Consider the following 21,284-nt stretch of genomic DNA (forward strand, 5'->3'; position numbering starts at 1 on the left):
GAAGGGAGCCCTGAGCCGGCAGGCCGACGGGCTGCAGGCGCGCCCATGCAGGACCATGAAGAAGGCGACGGCGGCGCATGCTGTTCGGCAGGGCATGCTTCTCATGCTTTGACACTTCCAAGCCACTGCTCATGGGGAAGCCACACACAAACCCAGTCGCGTGCTGGAGAGTGAGCGACTGACTCCCCACCCCACGGAGAGGCAGGGAGTTAGAACCCTGGAGGCTCTCATGGACTCACATAACAACACATGTTATACCTGCCAACCCTCCCAGTAAAAATGGAAGAATCCCAAATTCTCTGAGGGGCTCCAGTCTCCCGCCCAACCAGGTCCGTCTCCCGCCCAACCAAGTTCAAGAAGTTCATCTCCTGGTATGGAGATCACCTATGTGGAAATGTAAAAAAGGAGGCCATTTTTCACGTTTTTCTTTTTTCTTTTTCTTTTTTTCCCCCTCTGTTTACTTTTTATAGGAGATGACTTGTTCATATAAAATGACTCAACGCCACTGAAATGTTATGATCCAAGTCTTCTATCAGCATTCATGGCTTGGTTTTCAAAATGCAGAGTGGCAGTCACTGCTCTTCCTTTTCCTGGCTAAGGCCCCACTGGTTTAAAAAAGTCCTCCCTCCCTTGGCAACCTTGATCTTCTTCCTCTCACAGAAGCGCATCCAACTTGAAACACAGGGACCCCAAATTTACTTGCCCTGTCTTTCTCTTTCTAGGGAATGTATGGACCACAACTCTGATTATTTCGGCTATTTACTCTTAATATTTGATACAGATGCTTTGAGAAGAACCTTTTTCTGGGAACAGTCACAGCTCCCTGGCTGAAGGCAAGGCAAAATCAGATTTAATTAGTGGAGAGTCAGTCATTAATTAGATGGCCATCTTCATAAAGATAAGCTATTACTACCATGACATAGATGTTTTACAAAGTGTTGAAAGCCTGAAATACAAAATTTTTAACTTAAAAGTTTACATAAGCATAGACACATGCATTGTTTGAGCAATTAAATGTTTTCAAACAGCTTGAAGAAACTTAGATATCTATTTTTCAACATTGTATTTTTTCTTAGAACATTCAAAATAAACCTTTTAGTCTAGAGTACATCATATATGAACACATCGAAGTTAGTAAGACTGAAACTATTTAGCTTTTATTTGCATTTGGACCAAGAAAAAAAAAGTTGATTTGTGGCCTGTGCTCACCAAGGATGAAGGAAACTTTCTTGAACCACCATTTGTCCCAAGGTTTTCTTCCCCCATCAGATTAAAAGAGTCTTCAGGTTTTCTGAATCTCACCAGAAAAGAAATCCAGAAGTTCATGGGTGTTCCCGATGCCAGGTGATTTCTCATCACTCACTTTAGACTATTTTTCTCCTGCAAATAGATCTCCAAGTTTCCAAATTCCTCTTTAACTGGATCTATTATCATGTCCCTCTTTGGGAAACTTCTGCAGTCTTTGAGTATTTGCTATATTTTGACTACTTCCAATTTTATTAAAAGGGAAGAACAATTACTTGGAACTTTTAAATGCTTACTCAGTCAAATATTCCAAGGAGAGTGCTGAAAACTATTAGATTGGCAGAAGCAGCGTCTATTACTTATGGCAATTCATGATGCTTTGAGTGTTGGTACCTGGGCCCCAACAAATATTCTTATTTAATTTGTTTAGGGTGAAGCCCAGGCAAAGATACTTTTTAAAAGCTCCCCAGAATAGAATAGATTACGACAGGATGGAATAGAATAAAATAAAATAATAAAAGCTCCTGGGGAATTCCAGTGTGGCCAGCATTGAGAACCTCTGCCTGAAGTGCAAAAGGTAGAATGAGGAGCTGTATGTACTGCGTAGAGTAAAGCCAATCACTGGGGTAAGAACTGTGAGATGTGGGATTTGACAGACTGAATTCTGAACCTCTCTGTTACTAGCTCCATAACCTTGGCCAAGTCAAACTTTTGAATTAGGTTTCTTAATTTTCAAAGGAAGGTGATAATACCTACCTCAAAGGACAGTTGTGGAGTTTAAATGAAAAAAAAATGCATGTAAAGTAGTTAACCTGGTATCCATCCCGTGAGAAACACTTTGATCAATGTTATCAGTTGCCTCTGATGGCTATATATCCCCAGCACCAATGCCTGGCACACAGTAGGCACCCACATCATTGTGGAAATAATAAGTCAGTATTTTTATAATTCACGACACTGACTGAGTCTTCCCTAATTTCATAAAGGGTCCTTAGGAAGTGGTGACTGTTTCCTAATTTATTTCATTTTCATTGACTTAGTGCCAAGAGCAATGTGGGACACCAACACTTACAGGAACATACTATGGGCCTCGGCTCTGGACAGGACTCAATAATTAAACTTCAAGAGACAGGGCACATGAACCAAGTTGAGGGACTGTTTCCTCAACTTGCTTGATCACAGAAATCACAGTTCTTCAGGTGATCCTGCTGATCAAGTGTGTTTGAAAAGAGGGTTAGAAAAACATACCAAAATAAGGCTGCATGTCTGAAAAAGGAGTAGGCAGGGGACTCAGCTCTCATAGGGAACAGACAGACAAAAATGGCCTTTGTTTTAAACACAGATGCAAATGCTTCCAAACCTCACCAAGCCACACGCACCTGAGGCCTTCATCTCACAGAACAAGAAGGGGGAAAGCTCAAGCACAGTGGTTGACTTACAGTACCTGGACGCTTGTACGTGAGCTCTGAGTAAGCTTACCTCCCTACAGATGGTCAAAGAGCAAACGATAAGCATTATGGAACTCCACACCTCCAAGTTCCCCAGGCTTCTTTCTGTCCTTGTGTAAACATGTATCTCTGTCTCAGGACATCACTTCTTTTAGAAGGCAGCTTAATTCAGTGAGGAACAGATGGATGCGAAGGCAGATTCAGGCTGTGTTTTGGCCAAGACAAGTCTTCAAGCCTTGCTAATCCACAATATCACTTACTCTGCCTGGTCAGTCTTGTGAGAGTTAAATAAACATGGTTCCCAAGAATGAAAAAATTATACCGAGATGTTATTATCTAGAATTGTTGACAAAACAGCCAAGAAACCTTTAATACTTTTCCTGGGTTCTAAAACAAAGCAGCACTGTTATCAAAAGCAGCTAACTCAGTGGTGCAAAGGGTTGATTCTGCAAGTTCAACTGTCCAAACAGCAAAACGTAGTGCTCTTGTCTGGATTTTTACATTCTTCTGATCCCAACAGCATTCACCCCGTACATTCTGTGCCCACTCTTTTGTGAAATTCCTAAGATAAAGGATTCTTGTTTTCTTGTCCCAGGTATTGTGGCACAGGATTACCTTGCCACAAAAATAATCCTATCAACACAATCTTTATCACAGTTATGACGCCTTCCTGGGCTGTTATGAAATCCTACGGGTGAATCATTCCACTGTGAATGAAACCCAACTTACTACTCTTATTAACTCTTGGGATTTCTTCAGGTGACAGGATCGCAAAGGATCAATTATAATAACAGGTCTAAAGATACCATATCTCACTTCATCATCCTAGATGACGTCTTCCACCATTCACACGCTGGACAAAACTCTGATGGATAACAAGAGGGCGCTCCGTGGACTTTGTCTATGAAAGGATAGTCTCACTCTGCCCTGCTCCAGCTTTAGCATTGCAGCAATGGTTGTTATAAGGACAGGCAAGCAGAAGAATCAGGAAAACTTACTCCAAAGTTAAGGACAGGGTCTCAGCAGCTTCTCAGGCATATTTGGCCAAATCACAGCAACTTGTTTCACACAGCAAGTGTGACATTTAGATTGACCAAAGGAAGTCTTTGGCATTGGGCATTGAGGGAGATTGTTGGTCATTGCTATGACATACCATGGGAGCCCTAGCATTTTAAGATAATCCAATCATAAGGAATAAGGACTAGAATGGAGAAAGCCCATACAAGGCTAGGTAGGAGTTGATTGTGACATTTTTATAAACAGACCATTAGAAATAATATAGATATCCATTGGGAGGGAATTTGCTTAAATCAACTATAAAATATCCACAGCAGTTTAAAAGGAATCAAATATATATGTATTAATATAGACTTTTCCCTATGATTTTGCTAATAGAAAAGCCAAAGTTTGAAACATTAAGTAGAGAACAATGTTATTTATTAAAAACACATACCTCTAGGGTCCCCCCACAAATCTGACCTCACAAAAAGTTCATGCCACATGAGTCTTGCTCCATCAGCTCCAAGTGCCTGCACTAGTATTTGAATATCTTTAATTCATTCACCCAAAGCACTATCCTCTAACATTTTCAGTCCAGAGGACAAACACTGACATTTGTAACTTCAAATATAACTTGAACTTTATATTCACTGATTGAGGCTTGGTCACTAAAATTTTTTTTTTTTTCATTTTAACTCCTTTCAGTTATCTACCTTCCATCATCTTTTCACTTCCAGGTCTCGCCAAGTAATTTGGTGATGAAACCTAGCAAATCATCCAGCAAGCTTTCACACAGAGCCCAACTCCACAGCTGGTCACAGAGTCATTATCCACTCAGAATCCACCGTCTTTCCACAGTGAATGAAAATATATGGTTTAATTCCATCTCTTTACAACCCACTTTTTCAGACCATAATACACTCCAGTAAATTTCCTTTACTCTTCTGTAGAGCCATTTATTTAGACACAAACATCACAAATAAAGCCGACTGTATCTCATGACCCATCTTCACTGCTGTTCTCAGTTAGATCCTATTGGCTCACATCACCCTTCCTCATCCCTCTTGCCAGGGATGTGGCCCACATCCTTCAAGACCAAGCACACAGGCCAGATTTTCCACTGAGCCTAGACTGTTCTCCATGACTGAGGCAGCTCAGTTTTGCTCCAGGTCTCCACCGTGTTTCTACATCTTAGGTGGCCCCTTTGCGCCTTAGATGTGTATGCGTCTCAGTGAGCAGGGCTGATGCAACCCAACTCTCTGGCCCCTTCCTTTCACCTCCATATATGTGTCTCTCCCATGAGATGCACACCGGTCAAATAGATATCCCTTCCCAGACATCTGAAAACTACTCTTTCAGTGGGTTAGCCAAAAAGCTCATTTGTGTTTTTCCATAAGATGTTAGGGAAAAAACTTGAACAAATTTTTTGGCCAACCCAATATTAAGGATTTACTTGTGGCTGAATTCCTCTCCAGAATCAAATTCACAAAGACTCCAACCAATGATTTAGACAGTTGTGTCTTTTTCCTCCCTGGGAAGTACACTCTTTGTGGACATCAAATGAACATCTGATTCATCTTTGGACCTCCCGCTGCAGGTAACAGCATCTTCGAATGTGGTTAATTAAACACTTACTTAATTCAATTAAGGTTCTTCTCCATTATCATCATTAAGCAGTGTCAGAAAAACAGGTAGGTAGGTGCTTGTGCTCAGTCGTGTCTGCCTCTTTGCAACCCTTTGGACTGTAGCCCACCAGGCTCCTCTGTCCATGGGATTTTTCAGGCAAGAATATTAGAGTGGGTTGCCATTTCCTTCTCCAGGGTATCGTTCCTGACCCAGGAATTGAACCTCTGCCTCTTGCAGCTCCTGCATTACAGGCAGATTCTTTACTCACTGAGCCATCAGGGAAGCCCCAGTGGGAAAACACAGAAATATATGGTACAGGTGGAAAGATACATAAAGCTCTAAATGCTCAGAAAGCATTTTACCTGCTGTTTTCCATCTACTTTCCAAATTTTCCTTTCAAAAAAAAAGATTTCCCACCCAATGTCTCCAAATAAATTCTCTAATCTTATTGCTTCCACACCATTTGTAACAGGTTGCCACCCATGCCCTATACTCTACAAAACTACAGCTTTGACTTATTGATGATCTGGTTCCAAACACAGGGACTTCTCTCAGCCCTTGGTATTTTTCTCATGTCTACAGAATTGAACACTGATGACTGCCCTATTTTTCTTTTCATTTTTTAATAATGAAACTTCATGCTACCATAGTTCTCTGTCTAGCAAACATTCCCCTCCTCCTCCTCCTTCCATTTTCTAGGTGTGGATATTCTCCCTGTCTTCTTCTATTCTTTTATTTAGTAAATGAGCAGGTCTTGACTGTCTTCCCTGGGAAAAACTGGGCTAGTGAATATACAATCCCACTCTGGTGTGAAATACAACAGCTACAGTAAGACTTCGAGGTGCACTTGGAAACACCGTAGATACGATGCTACGGCCCCTACTCTTGGCTCTTTCTACCCCCTGCACTGGGTCTCTCTCTCACCCTCTTCACGTCTGCTTTCGCTGTAACACAGAAGGTTCAGGGGTCAGTAACGTCTATCCTGACCCCTGTTTGACTGTCCCACTGTCATCTGTTGTTGCACAGCTTCACCTGACACCTTGTGCTCCTAAAAGTCAATAAGAAGGAAAACAGCAAGAGCTAAAATCTGAGTGGCTACAATGAGCCACGTACTGTTCTCTGCGTGTTATTTTACGTGTTTTAGCTCACCAGTCCTCAAAAAAGCTCTATGAAATAGGTACGAGTATTATTTACCCTTTACAGAGGAGAAACTGAAGTAGAAGAGATTAAGTTGAGATGAAATAAGTTATTAAGTGGCAGGGCAAAGTTATGAGTCCAGGCTGCCTGGTTCGCAAACCAGAGCGCTTCACCACTACCCTATTGCCACTCTGCCCCCTCAGGCTCATTATACACCACCTTTTCTATAGAACTTGATTAGTTAAATTACTTGATGACTTTGGGACCCAGGGGAGAAGGGACCACCAAAATTTTTAAAGTTATCTAATTCATCAAGGCTGGTTTTAGCAACATGGTAAAGAAGCATGATATATCATTAAGAGCTTGGATTTCAGAATCACAATTTATGGGTTCAAATACATCTCACACCAATAACTGTATAGCCCCAGCTAATTTGTTTGACTTTTCTATTCCTCACATTCATCAGCTGTGAAATGGGGCTAACAAGAGCACTGTAACAATGAGATACTAAATGTATAGTACTTAAAATATGTAACACATGCAAAGCATTCAATAAATGTTCGCTTTCATTCTTATTATCACAATGTCCTGAATCATAGATGGGAATAAAAAGGTGGCTTATTAAAAAATTTTGGACTTTAGCATCCTGACTCTGAACTACTTTCCAAAAACCATTCCCACCAATCAGCTACCTAATAAAAGTTGCTAAGATACCAACTTGTTATTATGAAAATTTACAAACAAAGGCAAACTCAAAAGCATCTGTTATGTATTACATTTGCGGGTAATAAGGTCAAGGTCTCTTCATAGAAAAACTGTAGCTAAAAATTGAAGAGTAAAAATTGGAAAATCACCCTTTAACAAAACCCAATGAAATAAAAGATTTAGGCAACAATCTGTAATGGATAAAATTACAGATGAAAGACAGAAGGACAAATTTATAACAAATGGATTAGGATGACAGTTTCTGAATCCTAACACCACTAACAGTGAACAATCTGGTATTATGTTCCATTAAAAGCAACACTACAGAAAAAGACATCAATACCCATACAGTCCTTTTGCCAAGAAATTAAACCGGAATCTCAGTCCTTACATCTAAATATTTTTGTAAGAAATATGGGCCGTGATTTTAAATGAGGATTTAAATGATTTTAAAGCACAATAAGGATACAATCAGTCAAAATTAAAATATGAGCTATGCTGTAGGTAAAGTGACCCTATTTATTCAATAAATAACTGGCAGGAAAAATAAGAGAGCAGAGTGCTATAGATTAAAAGAGATTTAAGAGATCAGTCAACAAAAAGGAAGTTGTAGACTTTGGATCTTAGTCTGAAAAAATAACTGTAAAAAAGATATATTTAAAACAATCAGAAAATAATTTAAAGATGCCACCTCAAATTAATTAATTTTGATGGGTGAAGTAATGGTATGGAATTGTCTTTCTGAAGTAGTATCTTTCTGGGAAACAAAAGGCAGCATTTATAGATTAAATGGTATGCTAAACTTTGCTTTAAAATACCCTAGCAAAAGGAAAAAAGGGAGACTTGCACTTTCAAGAAGACAGAGTAAAGGGGGTGGGGCCAGAGGAAGCATGGATGTGGCAGCGAAAGGGTAACAGAAGGCCACTGATGGTGATGGAATTGTTCTGTCTCCACTGATCGTGTCGGCATCCTGGTTCTGATGTTATACCCTGACACTACAAGGTGGCACCATGAGGAGCAAGTTTGCAACAGATACACGGGTTCCTTCTGCGCTGTTTCTTAGAACTGCATGGGAATCTCAAAACAAATTCAATTATGAAAAGAACAATACGGCGTGGCAAGGGACAGATGAAACAGCAGCAGCAGAAACGTTCATGGTTATAGAATTCATTATGATCATCTCTTTCTCTTCACTTGTTTGCAAATTTCCACAACCTAAAGATCTTTTAAAGTTTGCAAAAGTAAACTTGGAGTTTCTCTGCAGAGTGATAGTGTCTTCTGGTTTTCCTGTTTTATCTTCAGTCGTCCAAAATCCCATACCACTAGGTCATCCTACATACTCGTACTAGTTAAACAATTATATTTTATATATATGTATATATATATTTATTTATTTATATATAAAATTTTACTCAATCATTCCTTTGTTAAAGGATAAAGTTTGCACGGAGCAAAAATCTCCTCTGAGTCAGGCCTGAACAATCTTATGCCCGTCCCTTTTACTCACCCCCTACATAAACCTTCCTCTGCAGTCAATCTAGTCTCACAGCCCCATGGATATAATTTTGGACAAAGTATACTTGCTCCTGCCATTCTCCTGCATGTTATTTTCTTCTCCACTGATCTAAGTCCCATTCACCTTTAAGGAAGCAGAATAAAACCCACCTGCTTCATGAAGCTCTCCCTGATCTTTCCTTAAAGTAATTACATGGTTCTTCAGAGCAAAGATCAGGTATTACATTCACAGTGCTTAGTAGCCTTCTTGATACCATCAAGGTTTTTGATGAAAACGTGTTGATTTAACTGAATGTTTACTATAAAACAATTGGACAGAGTGCTGAATTTTAAGGGGAAACACACGTACAAAAGAGCTTCTTGGTGGCTCAGACCTAAAAATCAGCCTGCAATGCAGAAAGTACAAGGAGGCTTGAATACAGAATGAGATTAGCTGTTAAGAGGATAAATTCTACTTTGCCTTAAGGAAAGAGTGTTGCTCTCTAAGCAGGCCTCGTGTACTGGGGAAGGTCATGACCCACAGTCTGCGTTGGGGTTGGAAGTGGTAGGAATCGCAACCCAACACTGAAGCCTGCACCACCGTGCGCCCTCACAGTCACTCCCTGGGGTTGCCCAGGCTGCAAGAGAAGAGAGTCGTATAAGAATCAGCTGCACGCACCGCTCACCAAAGGGCTTTAAGGAACTCAGCAGAGCGCCCGGGCGAGAGAATACATATTAGCATCTGAATGGGGAGCAAGCACTCCTGCTGTGAAACTCTGATTTCTTTAGGAAGAAGAGGCTGGTTCCATGAGAGAGCCCAACTGCAGTACAGGGATGGGCTAACGGAATGAACTGAGAAGCTAAGCATGGGCCTGTGGGGAGGAGTGAGCAGAGATTGTAGGAACCCAGAGCCTCGTTGAGGGGAGAAAAGCAAGAAGCAGCAGTTCCTTTTTCTCTGAGCTGGCCCAGCAACACCAGGGTCCCGGCAGTTACCTGAGGTTTCTTCACCTTAATGATCCAAGTGGGCGGAACAATAACAGCAGCGTGAGCCCCCAGGGAGCAGGGTTCCTCAATCTGGTGCAGCATGAAGCAGGTCACCTTATTGTGAAACTGAAGGAAAGACAGGCCAGTTAACAATTCTGCACGGAGGGAAATGCCGCCGCAAGAAGGAACAAGTGCACGTGTGCATACTTTAGCACACGCTCGCGTGCACACACACACACAGAGGTCCCACGCTCCCCATCACTGCCCAACCAGCCCCAGGAACTTAAGAGACCAGATTACAAACTCATTCTACTTTATAAACTGATAGCAACTGATTACAAGAACTCAGTTTATAGACCAGCTGAAACTTGATAACCTTTTATAGGATATTTACATTAAAAATGTTAGAGACTTGGAGGATTCTAGAAAGGCTAACTTTGCACATAATTTTGTTTCACTTGGCTTGTGCTCCTCACAGACTTGGCTGATTTGGAATAATGTTGAGAAGGAAATGAAGACAAGCATCCAGTGTAAGGGACCCAGAAAAAAAAAAAATTGTCTCTTCTAGAGAGTTGTTAGAGAAGAAACAAAGAGACTGCTTCTGCCGGGTTTGTCTAAAGCTGCTGAAAAAATAATGGCCCAAGCACACTTGGCAAATCTAAAGTGCTTTTGATTTTTGAAAGGAAGGAAGTCAATATAGACTAATGATAATAACCATACCTAGGTTCCAGGGGCTTAGCTATATACCCCAATGGACGAGTAACCTTAGGCCAATTACATTTCCAGTAATTTTTTTTTTCTTTTTTGTGACTGTAAAGTGATAATAATGTGTGCTAGCATTTGTTTTCTAATAAACATCAAATCCCCATTATACAATTATGGGCTCTAAAATTTTAATCATAGTGATTAAAAAAAAATTAACAGTAGCTGCTACTTAGATTATACTTAATGTGACCACGTAATTTATCATCTTAACTGAAACAATTTTAAGAATGAAAGGGAGCAGAGACAATAATTATGTTGGAACAGCAGACATAAACTAGGACTGTCTCAGGAAAACTGTCAAATATAGCCACCCCAATTACATCACATCAGGGCAATTTTATCTTTACCACTGAGTAGCTTCAAGATCTGACATGATCCAGTGGCAAATTACTAAATCAATTAAGCATGAAACACTAATTAATAAGATAATAAATAATTCTCCCTAAATTGTTTGTGATTTGCAAACAATTTGATATACCAGAGAAATGTCATTCGAATTCTTTCTTTAAAAAGTCATTTTCTCTCAAGTCATCCCATCTTCTCCTTCTCCCACGGAGTCCAAAAGTCTGTTCTTTACGTGTGTCTCCTTTGCTGCCCGGCATGTAGTATTGTTGGCAACACAATATTGCAAAGTAATTATCCTCCAATTAAAATAATTAAAAAAATAATAATTTTAACAATTCAAGTAAACCCTCATATGAATAGCCGTTGCATCTCTAACGTGGCAGAAATCTCAGAGACTGCCGACTCCAACTCTCACAATTTACACCTGAGTACTCTGGAGAGACTAAGACATGTGTCTAAAACTGCATGACTTTTAAGGGGTAGAGTCAGGACCTGAATACATGAAACCCGGCTCCCAAATACAGTTTTATTTTCTGCTACAGGAAGTGCCCACAGAAGGCACTTAATTGTTTGACATCATATATCCTAGAAAGAATTACCTATAGTGTTAAAATACACCACCACCATAATCTGTCTTAAAAAGTTTTGTATTTTTAGTCCTTGAAAAATCAACTTCTACAACGTGGGGCCCTGGGAAACTCAACAATACACATGCTGTGATTAGTCGCTCAACTGTGTCCAACTTTGTAACCCCATGGACTGTAGCCAGCCAGGTTTTTGTCCATGGGGATTTTCCAAGCAAGATTACTGGAGTGAGTTGCCATGCCCTCCTCCAGAGGATCTTCCCAGGGGTCAAACCCGGGTCTCCTGCATTACAGGTGAATTCTTTACCAACTGAGCCGCCAGGGAAGCCCCCAAAGATACAAAGAAATGATCAAAACTCTGCCACAAGGGTCAAGTGAAAGCTGTTTTTTTAGTGATTTGATTGGACTACAGATTCAAGAAAAGAAAGCATATGAGTTCACTGTTAAGCAGGACAGTTTCCAGATTAAATGACCTGGGATCAACCATCTAACCACAACCTGGCAGCTACAGGGTAGCAGCATGTGCAGCCTATCTAAGGCCACGTGGATGCTACTTGGCAAGTGTCGTCTCACCAGATCAGGGAAACAACAAGCATAGACAGTGTCGGGGACCCCGAGGGCCTAAACCTGCTTCTTCCTTTCCAAGCAAAGTGCAGTTGGAACTGCACAACTGGCATTTGCACAGTTCCTTGAGTGAAAGGAAACATGTTCCCTTATATTTGTGAACATGTTCTTGAACAGAAGCACGAAGACTACTTGTAAAACAATTAACTGAAAGGAGATAGAAATGCCAAGAACAAAAAACGTGCCAGGAGGGTGATGCAGCAAACACTGAACTTTCCCGACCAAGGTGTCCCTACCAAGTAACAGCAGATCCTCCTGACACGAGGGGGCTAGTGAAAATATGCCAGAGAAATTATTAGATTGAACCTGATGGAACTGCAAAGATGCAAAGGTTTTTCACCCACAAAAAAAAAGCCAATTTCCTGTGTTTCAAGTAAATGCATCTTCCACTCCTGCCTTGGGGACTAGATAAAGCCAATGTGTGCAGTGCATGGGCTAAGTTGCTTCAGTCAATCATATCCGACTCTTTGTGAACCCGTGGACTGTAGCCCACCAGGTTCCTCTGCCCATGGGATTCTCCAGGCAAGCATACTGGAGTGGGTTGCCACACCCTCCTCCAGGGGATCTTTCCAACCAATGCACCCTGCGTCTCTTGCGTGTTGGCAGGCGGATTCTTTACCCCTAAGCCACCTGGAAGTCTGAAGTTTATCTGCACAGCCTTAACCCTTAAGCTTAAACAGCACAGCACTTTATTTCCAGGTTGACTGTGCAGTGAGGGGACAATATATCCCAATTACAAAGACAGTTTAAAAAACCAGTAAATTGAGAGATTAGAGCAGGGGTCCAGATTGTTTCTATAAAAGGACTGGATAGTAAATATTTTAGTCTTATGGGGCCATATTGTTTCTGATGCATTATTCAACTCTGCTGCTGGAGCAAAAAAGTAGCCAGAGGCAATACATAAAGGATGGGCATGGCTGCGTTCCAATAAAACTTTAGTTACAAAAACAGGCAGCAGTCAAATTTGGTTTATAAGCCACAGTTTGCTAACTTGTGAGTCAGTCTCCATTGTCTAGCTAAAGAAAAAAATAGGTTCATAGACCAAAAAAAAAAAAAAAAAATTTGAACCATCTGGTTGGGACAGAGCTGTTAAAAAATGAAAAAAAGAGAAGAGAGGGAAAGTAAAAAGGGAAATTATCATTGGATCCATATGAGTATCCATGTTCAAATATAAGAAAGAGTAACATTTCAATGAGCATACAGCCAACTATAACAACGTCCAAACCTAAGGAAGAATATAAGCCCACTCTAATCCTAACACAGTCCCATTAAGAAAAAAATGCACCCACATCAAAAACAGAAGAACCAAGATGTCTGAACTGCTTTGTCAGAGGGATTATCTAAGGTCGCAACTTCCTTCTATACAAGTCGTCATCGATGACCTAGTGTACTACGGGGCAAGTGGCCCTGGAGTGAAAATCCCTCCATTCTAGACTCAGAGATAGAATCAGGAGGGGATTTTCTGAAGTGGGATTCCAGGTTTCAATGTATATAAATAAAAGGGTTAATTTCTAGTTTCTTGCAGCTCATTTATCCTATGATTCTACAGTTCTAATGTGTCTTTCTTCCTCCACAGATCCTATGAGAGAAATAATACATAAATTAGGATAATGTTCCACTTACAGACAGGAACTCCAGCCATGACATAATTCTACTTTGAGAAAACAGGAGCCCACTTTGTTTTATCTTATCCCCAAACTTACCGCCTGCTTACACCAGGAACAGCTGATAGCCACAATCTCCTTACTGTGGAAGGAGAATTTTTGCTGGAAGCCCTAGAATATCAGAACAAGAGACAGAGAATTAAAAACCACTTCCAATCGAGTATGCATCTGTCCTCCTGAAGTCCAAGGAAGTCAGTAAGGCCAGGCTTAAGGGAATTGAGACAGCAAATGCCACAGCGGGCACCTACATCTCCACCTTCTACCACCTTTCCTATCACCAAATTCTCTAAAGTGTGAGAGAGGAGGCACCAGTATTTGCGTTACCACTAGCACTCAAAGTCAGCCACAAAACCTTTTTTTTCTTTGACTGCACTGTGTGGCATGTGGAATCTTAGTTCCCTGACCAGAGACTGAACCTGTGCCCTGTGCCCTGGAAGGCAGAGTCTTACCCACTGGGCTGCCAGGGAAGTCCCCAAATCATTGACCCTCCACCAAGTAAATGAGGTTCTGGTGCATTTTTAAGTTAAAAAGAAGCCTCTATTGGTTCACATGATTTTTTTTTTAACAGTGGTTATCCATCTCAGAGGTCCTACACAACCGTACCATCAAGAAGCCACAATGAGAGAAAGGAAGCAGGAGACAGTCAGGTGCCCTAGAAGTGAGAGTCTGGGAGACGTCCAAGGGTGGAGAAGGAAATTCAAACACTCTCATCATCCCCTTGGGATGTCAGGACTCAAAACAAGCAGCTTTCAATTTCCATTTTTCGCCAGCAAACGGCAATGAGATTAATGGAATGGCAAACACAATCCTCTTAATGAACAAACAGAATTACTTTTCCATCAGAGAAAGAAGAGACGCTTTTTGGCCGCTGTTGTCCCTAAATAATTACCAGAGAGAAGTACGCAGTAACTCTCAAGGAAATTTTTTTTTAGCTTTCCCAAAGCTCACGCATTTCTATCTGCCTGTGAAATCTAAGCCAAACAAACTAATGCAGATCAATGACCCAAAACTCTTAAAGCTTTTTAAGTGACCCAAAGCAAATAGAAAGATGTGATGGGCAGGAAAGCTTTAAAGGCAATGAGCTGCATGTCTTGCTTAATGTGTACAGATAACTTTAAGTTTAAAGAAAGCCAATTTACACATTACTAAAAGAAGTCCTAGCAGCATTTTTGCAGTCCCCGTAATTCCTACCTGTTTGCAGCATTTTATATACTAATGAGCATTTCCTCCTTTGTGGTCCTCTAGCCTCTCCTGATTTCCTAAAACACATCTCAATTCTCCTTCTTCCTCTCCATCTCCTGCACGTGGACAGGAGACTGGGACCAGGGTCAAACCTTGGTGCTCTGCAATTCCACCTTGAATCCTTCTCTTTTTTGTCCAACCTCAAATCCCACTTCAAGAAATGTGACCTCTTCTTAACATCGGACTTCCCTGGATCCCGAAAAGTTTCTCCATCAATATCCTTTTCTCAACAACTTAAGCGATTATAGAATCGCTCAGTGCAGAGGCATTCACAAAACAAGCATGTGTCTGCTATCCTCACAAAAGCCTGCTTGCAGTGTGGGTCCTTGGCTGGCATTAGGGAACTTGAATTTCAGGAGGGGTTCCCCAGTTGAGGGTGGCTCACTGTGCCTGAATTGTTGGTACAAACCCCCTGGTGTATGAACAGCTGCTTTCCTTCTGGAGTCTGGAGGCTGAGTATGTGCTGGGCAGGAGGTGATTATGTCACCAGACCCCTAAGAAAAACCTGACCACCAAGTCTCAGATGAGACCCAGGAGATAGTATTTCACACAAGTTGTCACAGTCTGTGTTGGAAAAATTAAGTGCATCCTTTGCAACTGTCAGAAGGCTTCTGGTGCTTTACACTTGGTTTCGGCAGGACCTTATCCCATGTTCTTTTCCTCTGTTGACTCTGCTTTGTAGCTGTTTGTTATAATAAATCACAGCTGTGAGTAATATTTCCCACATAGCTCAGTTGGTGAAGAATCCGCCTGCAATGCAGGAGACCCCAGTTCGATTCCTGGGTTGGGAAGATCTGCTGGAGAAGGGATAGGCTACCCATTCCAGTATTCTTGGGCTTCCCCCTTGGGGCTCAGCTGGTAAAGAATCCATCTGCAATGTGGGAGACTGGGGTTCGATCCCTGGGTTGGGCAGATTTCCTGGAGAAGGGAATATACTCTGAGCCCCATGAGCCCTCCTAATGAATAACTGAAAATGGTCACCAAACATACTCATCCCCCTCTACCCCTACAAACAACGAGTCTTGATATTCTCGTTGACAGAGGTGACAGAGCATTTCCCCAGTAAAGGATGCACTTCTGTAAAACAAACAGGGACAGAATTTTAGGACAGGTTGGCATCCACAGGCTTACTGCTGTCCCGGTCAGCCGCGGCCCACACAGTCCCCGGCACCTGAGTGTTATTACTGCCTAACAGAAATAGTTTATGTGCATGTATGTTCTACAGTGGAACTGTAAGTTCTCTGGGAGAAGTCCTTGCAACATTTCTTAATAAATCTTTACAACTTAGCATAGGGATGGCAGGAATATTTTCTGATTACCTGAACAAGAAAGTCACTGCTACCACACTATGATCCAACTACAAAGTTCATGCTATCCAGATTTCAAAACCCTAACCCAAAACACCTGAAAATATGGCCCTCCTCATTAAACTCTCCTCCAAAGGCTATAGACACGGCAAATCACTTAACCCTTCTGTCTTCTTCCTTCATCCATCTGGAAGTGGTCATAAAAATACAAACCTCTCCAACACCACTGAGTAGTTATAAGCATCCAATAAAGCAATGCATTTGAAAAGTCCTTTATAACACAGTACACAGAAGGAGCACATTTACTGCTGGAACCTCTTCTAACTTCTTGCTAACAGTCCTCCACTATCATATGTGTGACTAGCAATGCTCTATTCAATTGTATTAGCTCATCTCTCTACCGACTATTGGCCTTCTGACTTCAGGGGGAAGCAGAGCCTGTCCAGTGCGGCCCTGAGAGCCTGGCTGAGAGCAGACACAAGCCCCCAGGCCAGCCTCAACGGGGGCGCTGGGTACTGTGTTTATGTAGTTGTGGTGGGTCCCTTGGAAATGAGCCTCGTGGCAATTTGCTCTCTGTTTCAGACCCTAGTTTGGCATAGTCACAGTGGCCATGGCTTCAGGGTTACTATCTAACAGAAAGACCGAAGTAGAACACCCTGGCAACGCCAAAGAATGCTCAAACTACCGCACAGTTGCACTCATCTCACACACTAGTAAAGTAATGCTCAAAATTCTCCAAGCCAGGCTTCAGCAATACATGAACCTGGAACTTCCAGATGGTCAAGATGGATTTAGAAAAGGCAGAGGAATCTGAGATCAAATTGCCAACAGCCGCTGGATCATCGAAAAAGCAAGGGAGCTCCAGAAAAACATCTACTCCTGCTTTATTGACTATGCCAAAGCTTTGGACTGTGTGGATCACAATAAACTGTAGAAAATTCTGAAAGACATGGGAATACCAGACCACCTGACCTGCCTCTTGACAAATCTGTGTGCAGGTCAGGAAGCAACAGTTAGAACTGGACATGGAACAACAGACTGGTTCCAAATAGGGAAAGGAGTACATCAAGGGTGTATATTGTCACCCTGCTTATTTAACTTATACACAGAGTAAATCATGAGAAACTCTGGGCTGGAGGAAGCACAAGCTAGAATCAAGATTGCTGGGAGAAATATCAATAACCTCAGATATGCAGATGACACCACCTTATGGCAGAAGCTGAAGAACTAAAGAGTCTCGATGAAAGTGAAAGAGAGAGTGAAAAGTTGGCTTAAAGCTCAACATTCAGAAAACTAAGATATTGGCATCTGGTCCCATCATTTCATGGCAATTAGATGGAGAAACAATGGGAACAGTGGCAGACTTTATTTTGGGGGGCTCCAAAATGACTGCAGATGGTGAAATTAAAAGACGTTTACTCCTTGGGAGAAAAGTTATGACCAACCTAGACACCATATTAAAAAGCAGAGACATTACTTTGCCAACAAAGGTTCATCTAGTCAAAGCTATGACTTTTCCAGTAGTCATGTATGGATGTGAGAGCTGGACTATAAAGAAAGCTGAGCGTCGAAGAACTGGTGCTTTTGAATTATGGTGTTGGAGAAGACTCTTGAGAGTCCCTTAGACTGCAAGGAGATCAAACCAGTCTATCCTAAGGAAATCAGTCCTGAATATTCATTGGAAGGACTGATGCTGAAGTTGAAACTCCAATACTTTGGCCACCTGATGCAAAGAGCTGACTCATTTATAAAGATCCTAATGCTGGAAAAGATTGAGGGCAGAAGGAGAAGGGGACGACAGAGGATGAGATGGTTGGATGGCATCACCGACTCAACGGACATGGGTTTGAGTAAACTCCAGGAGTCAGTGATGGACAGGGAGGCCTGGCGTGCTGCACTCCATAGGGTCACAAAGAGTCAGACACGACTGAGCGACTGAAGTGACTGAGAACACCCTGGAGCCTCCATGATATCACGGGCAGGTTTTGGCTGGGATCTCAGCACAGCAAGAAAAGCCAGATGCCTAATTACCTATTTATAAATGCTGGCCCAAATCTGATATTATGATACCGATAGATGCCCTAACTGAATTTCAATTGACTCTGATTGTTAAGGGCTACTTCATTCATCACTATCCACAAGGAAAATAGGGGTGTGAGGTCAGATGCGCTGGAGCTAACTAACTTCAGAATTATAAATACCAAGAACCTTGAGGGATACAGTTGAGCTTTTTAGAATAAAGTTTAAACAACATTTATTCTGAGCATCTAGAACTTTGTTGCCTCTTTTTCTTGTGCACCCAAGGGCATACACCAAATAGCACTCAGTTTTATAGCCTTGGCTGAAACCAGGAAAGGGAGCTTTACTTGAAACAAACTTTCTTATTGTTTATTTAACTGAGTTTTGGGAGAGGGAAATTTCCTGACTGTAGTCCCAGTCCCTGTATGATTTGATTCAACCCAAGAGATACTGCTCTTGCCTCCAAAACTTTAACCACTGACAGCAAAATAAACCTCACCATGTCCACTTGCATATTCAAAACTCACAAAGTATTACAAAAGCAAACCCAAGGGAATTATTTCAGGCTAAATCAATATCCATCTTAACACAGAGTACTTCATTTTTGCTCAAATATTTCCTTTCATTTTTGAAAACTGTATATCCTCTTTTACACATATTATGTTTAATATCTAATAAAATGTTCATCCTAAGTTTAATTAGATGCAACGTTCATCATTACCAGAAAAACAAAATTGAAAATTTACCATGTTTTAATTAAAACTTTGAAATGAAACTATAAAGCACTCTTGTAAACTTATCCAGTGGGATAGAAGTACTATAGCTATTTGATACAACGTAGAAGGAAATTTTTCCCATTGGAGCAGATCTCAAACTGGCTGTGCCATTCCCATGCAACTTTTAACCAGCGGAAGCTAACAACCAGTGATGATGTCTCAGAGTTTCACCAGCTGAAGCTAAGTAACTGAGACTTTTGAGTGACCCAGGTATAGACCAACACCAACCAACCTAATTGAAAACTTTTTTCTAAACAGGAAAAACTGATGTTTGACCTTTGAGTGACCCACAGGCAAACTCACACCAGCCTAACTGAAAACTTCTGACTAATAAAACATGGAACCTATTTAACTGATGATCTACAGACTTACAAATTGTCCTGTACAGAGCTTAACCTTCAATAGTTAATTAGCAAAGTCTTCATGAACCGATCTCTTTCCTCATAAGTACAAATTGTTAACTTTTTCCCGTCAACAAACTGTTCAGCCCAATTTTCCATGAATAGGTATACCCTTGCCTAGCAGTGCAAATCACTGGATATTAGACTAGTTTTATAATATGCTTTTCCTTGGCTTTATCACAGTGTAAAAATGGTACCATGGGGTCTCGAAAAGTCCAACACAACTGAGCGGCTTCACTTTTACTTTTCACTTTCGTGCATTGGAGAAGGAAATGGCAACCCACCCCAGTGTTCTTGCCTGGAGAATCCCAGGGACAGAGGAGCCTGGTGGGCTGCCGCCGATGGGGTCACACAGAGTCGGACATGACTGAAGCGACTTAGCAGCAGCAGCAGGGTTTATTTACTCATAAGAATCTAATTTACTTGAGCATCCTAAAGCCTCCAATACTGATTTTACTGGTTTTAATTCACACATTTCATAAACAGTGAAGATTTTCAAAATGTAGACATAAATTGAAGTAAAACTGAGTTAAAATAAATAATAGCTTTATAAACTGAATTACAGTAACCAATTTTTCTAACTTCTGACAGTGCTGCAAATTATATGAATCTATAGTTACTTTATTAGAATTATCTTTGAAAAATCAAAATTTTTGTTCACTGGGTTTAACTATGTGGCATTAAGAGCTCTGAAAATTTATGTCCTTATTGGTCATAATAAACTCTCATTCAAGGGTAATCACTGATTCATGTACAAAGACTGATATTTTATTATTCCTCGATAGAGCCTTCATGTCCCTTTTATTTTGTAATTACAATTTATTAATCAGAGCCAGTCTCCTTATTCTCAGATAGTTTCTGCTTTATTAATTTATCCAAAGGCCCTTGCTATTAATACAAGCTACAGGTCAAAAATTGAGCATCCGGACTAGTGGTGGAGGTGGGGTGGGAGGAGCAGAATTTAGAGCACAAGCTGCTCAACATAATACCGTTGCCACAAACCTGTGAGAGTGTATGAAGTGCCCAAGGCATGATGTCCAGAATATTGCCATCAGATGCAGATAGTTCATGGAAGTAGGAGGCTTAAGCTTGTAATTATAGTATAACTGAAATTAAGCCTGTAACAATGGGCACAGATCTACATTTCAGTTTACATGTTAACTATTTTAACTGTGTGTTCATATTTTTATGACCACTCTGATTCTAGGATAAAAATGCTTGATACAGATATTTATTCAATATGGCCAAAACTGCATGCAGAACATTAACTGTTAGTTTTATGTCTTTGTCCTAAAATACCAGGGAAGTTCCTTTCGTGAAAATATTTATCTAATGGTACAACTAGGTACAATTACAATAATAATGGTCTTCCATAAAAATTAATGTCCATCTCTACCCCATAACTGATAACCTTCCCAATAAAAGTTATAATGTTTAATGTTGATAATATAAAGTTTAATGTTGATAATATTCACCAAAGTGAAAGTCACTTAATCGTGTCAGACTCTTTGTGACCCCATGGACTATCACAGTCTGTGGAATTCTCCAGGTCAGAATACTGGAGTGGGTAGCCTTTTCCTTCTCCAGGGAATCTTCCCAACCCAGGGATCAAACCCAGGTCTCCCACACTGCAGACGATTCTTTACCAGCTGAGCCACAAGGGAAGCTTGATAATATTCACCAAGCAGGTCATTTTCCGGAAAATTTGTTTCTAACCAAAACTACGTTTTTTAAAAGACAGGACTGATGTTATCACAGTTACCAACTACAAATCATTACATATATTCTGAGAAGTCCTATAGTCTATAACCTTGCTGAGAGTATGACATTTCAGGACATAACTGGCTATAGTCTCCACCCTTAACTAATGGAGGAAAATGCTATTCTGCTGGTAAAACTAATTGCACTTTCTTTTGGTG

General features: G+C 41.0%; 1 protein-coding gene across 7 annotated transcripts in view; it reads right to left on the reverse strand.

Moving 5' to 3' along the window:
- The window catches only part of DGKI (diacylglycerol kinase iota), a 513,862-nt gene that overhangs the window by 249,874 nt on the left and 242,704 nt on the right, over positions 1-21,284 (reverse strand). For all 7 annotated transcript variants that reach the window (XR_009600539.1, XM_060415131.1, XM_027968850.3 and 4 more), the window contains exons 7-8: positions 13,660-13,731; positions 9,648-9,764 (exon numbers count right to left, since the gene is read on the reverse strand). Coding sequence is in view for 6 of the 7 variants with exons in the window: in XM_060415131.1 (XP_060271114.1) it covers positions 9,648-9,764; positions 13,660-13,731 (189 nt within the window). In the remaining variant the exon portion in view is untranslated. The remainder of the gene's footprint in view (positions 1-9,647; positions 9,765-13,659; positions 13,732-21,284) is intronic.

Source organism: Ovis aries, chromosome 4 (genome assembly GCF_016772045.2).
Source record: "Ovis aries strain OAR_USU_Benz2616 breed Rambouillet chromosome 4, ARS-UI_Ramb_v3.0, whole genome shotgun sequence".
Lineage (NCBI taxonomy): Eukaryota > Metazoa > Chordata > Mammalia > Artiodactyla > Bovidae > Ovis > Ovis aries.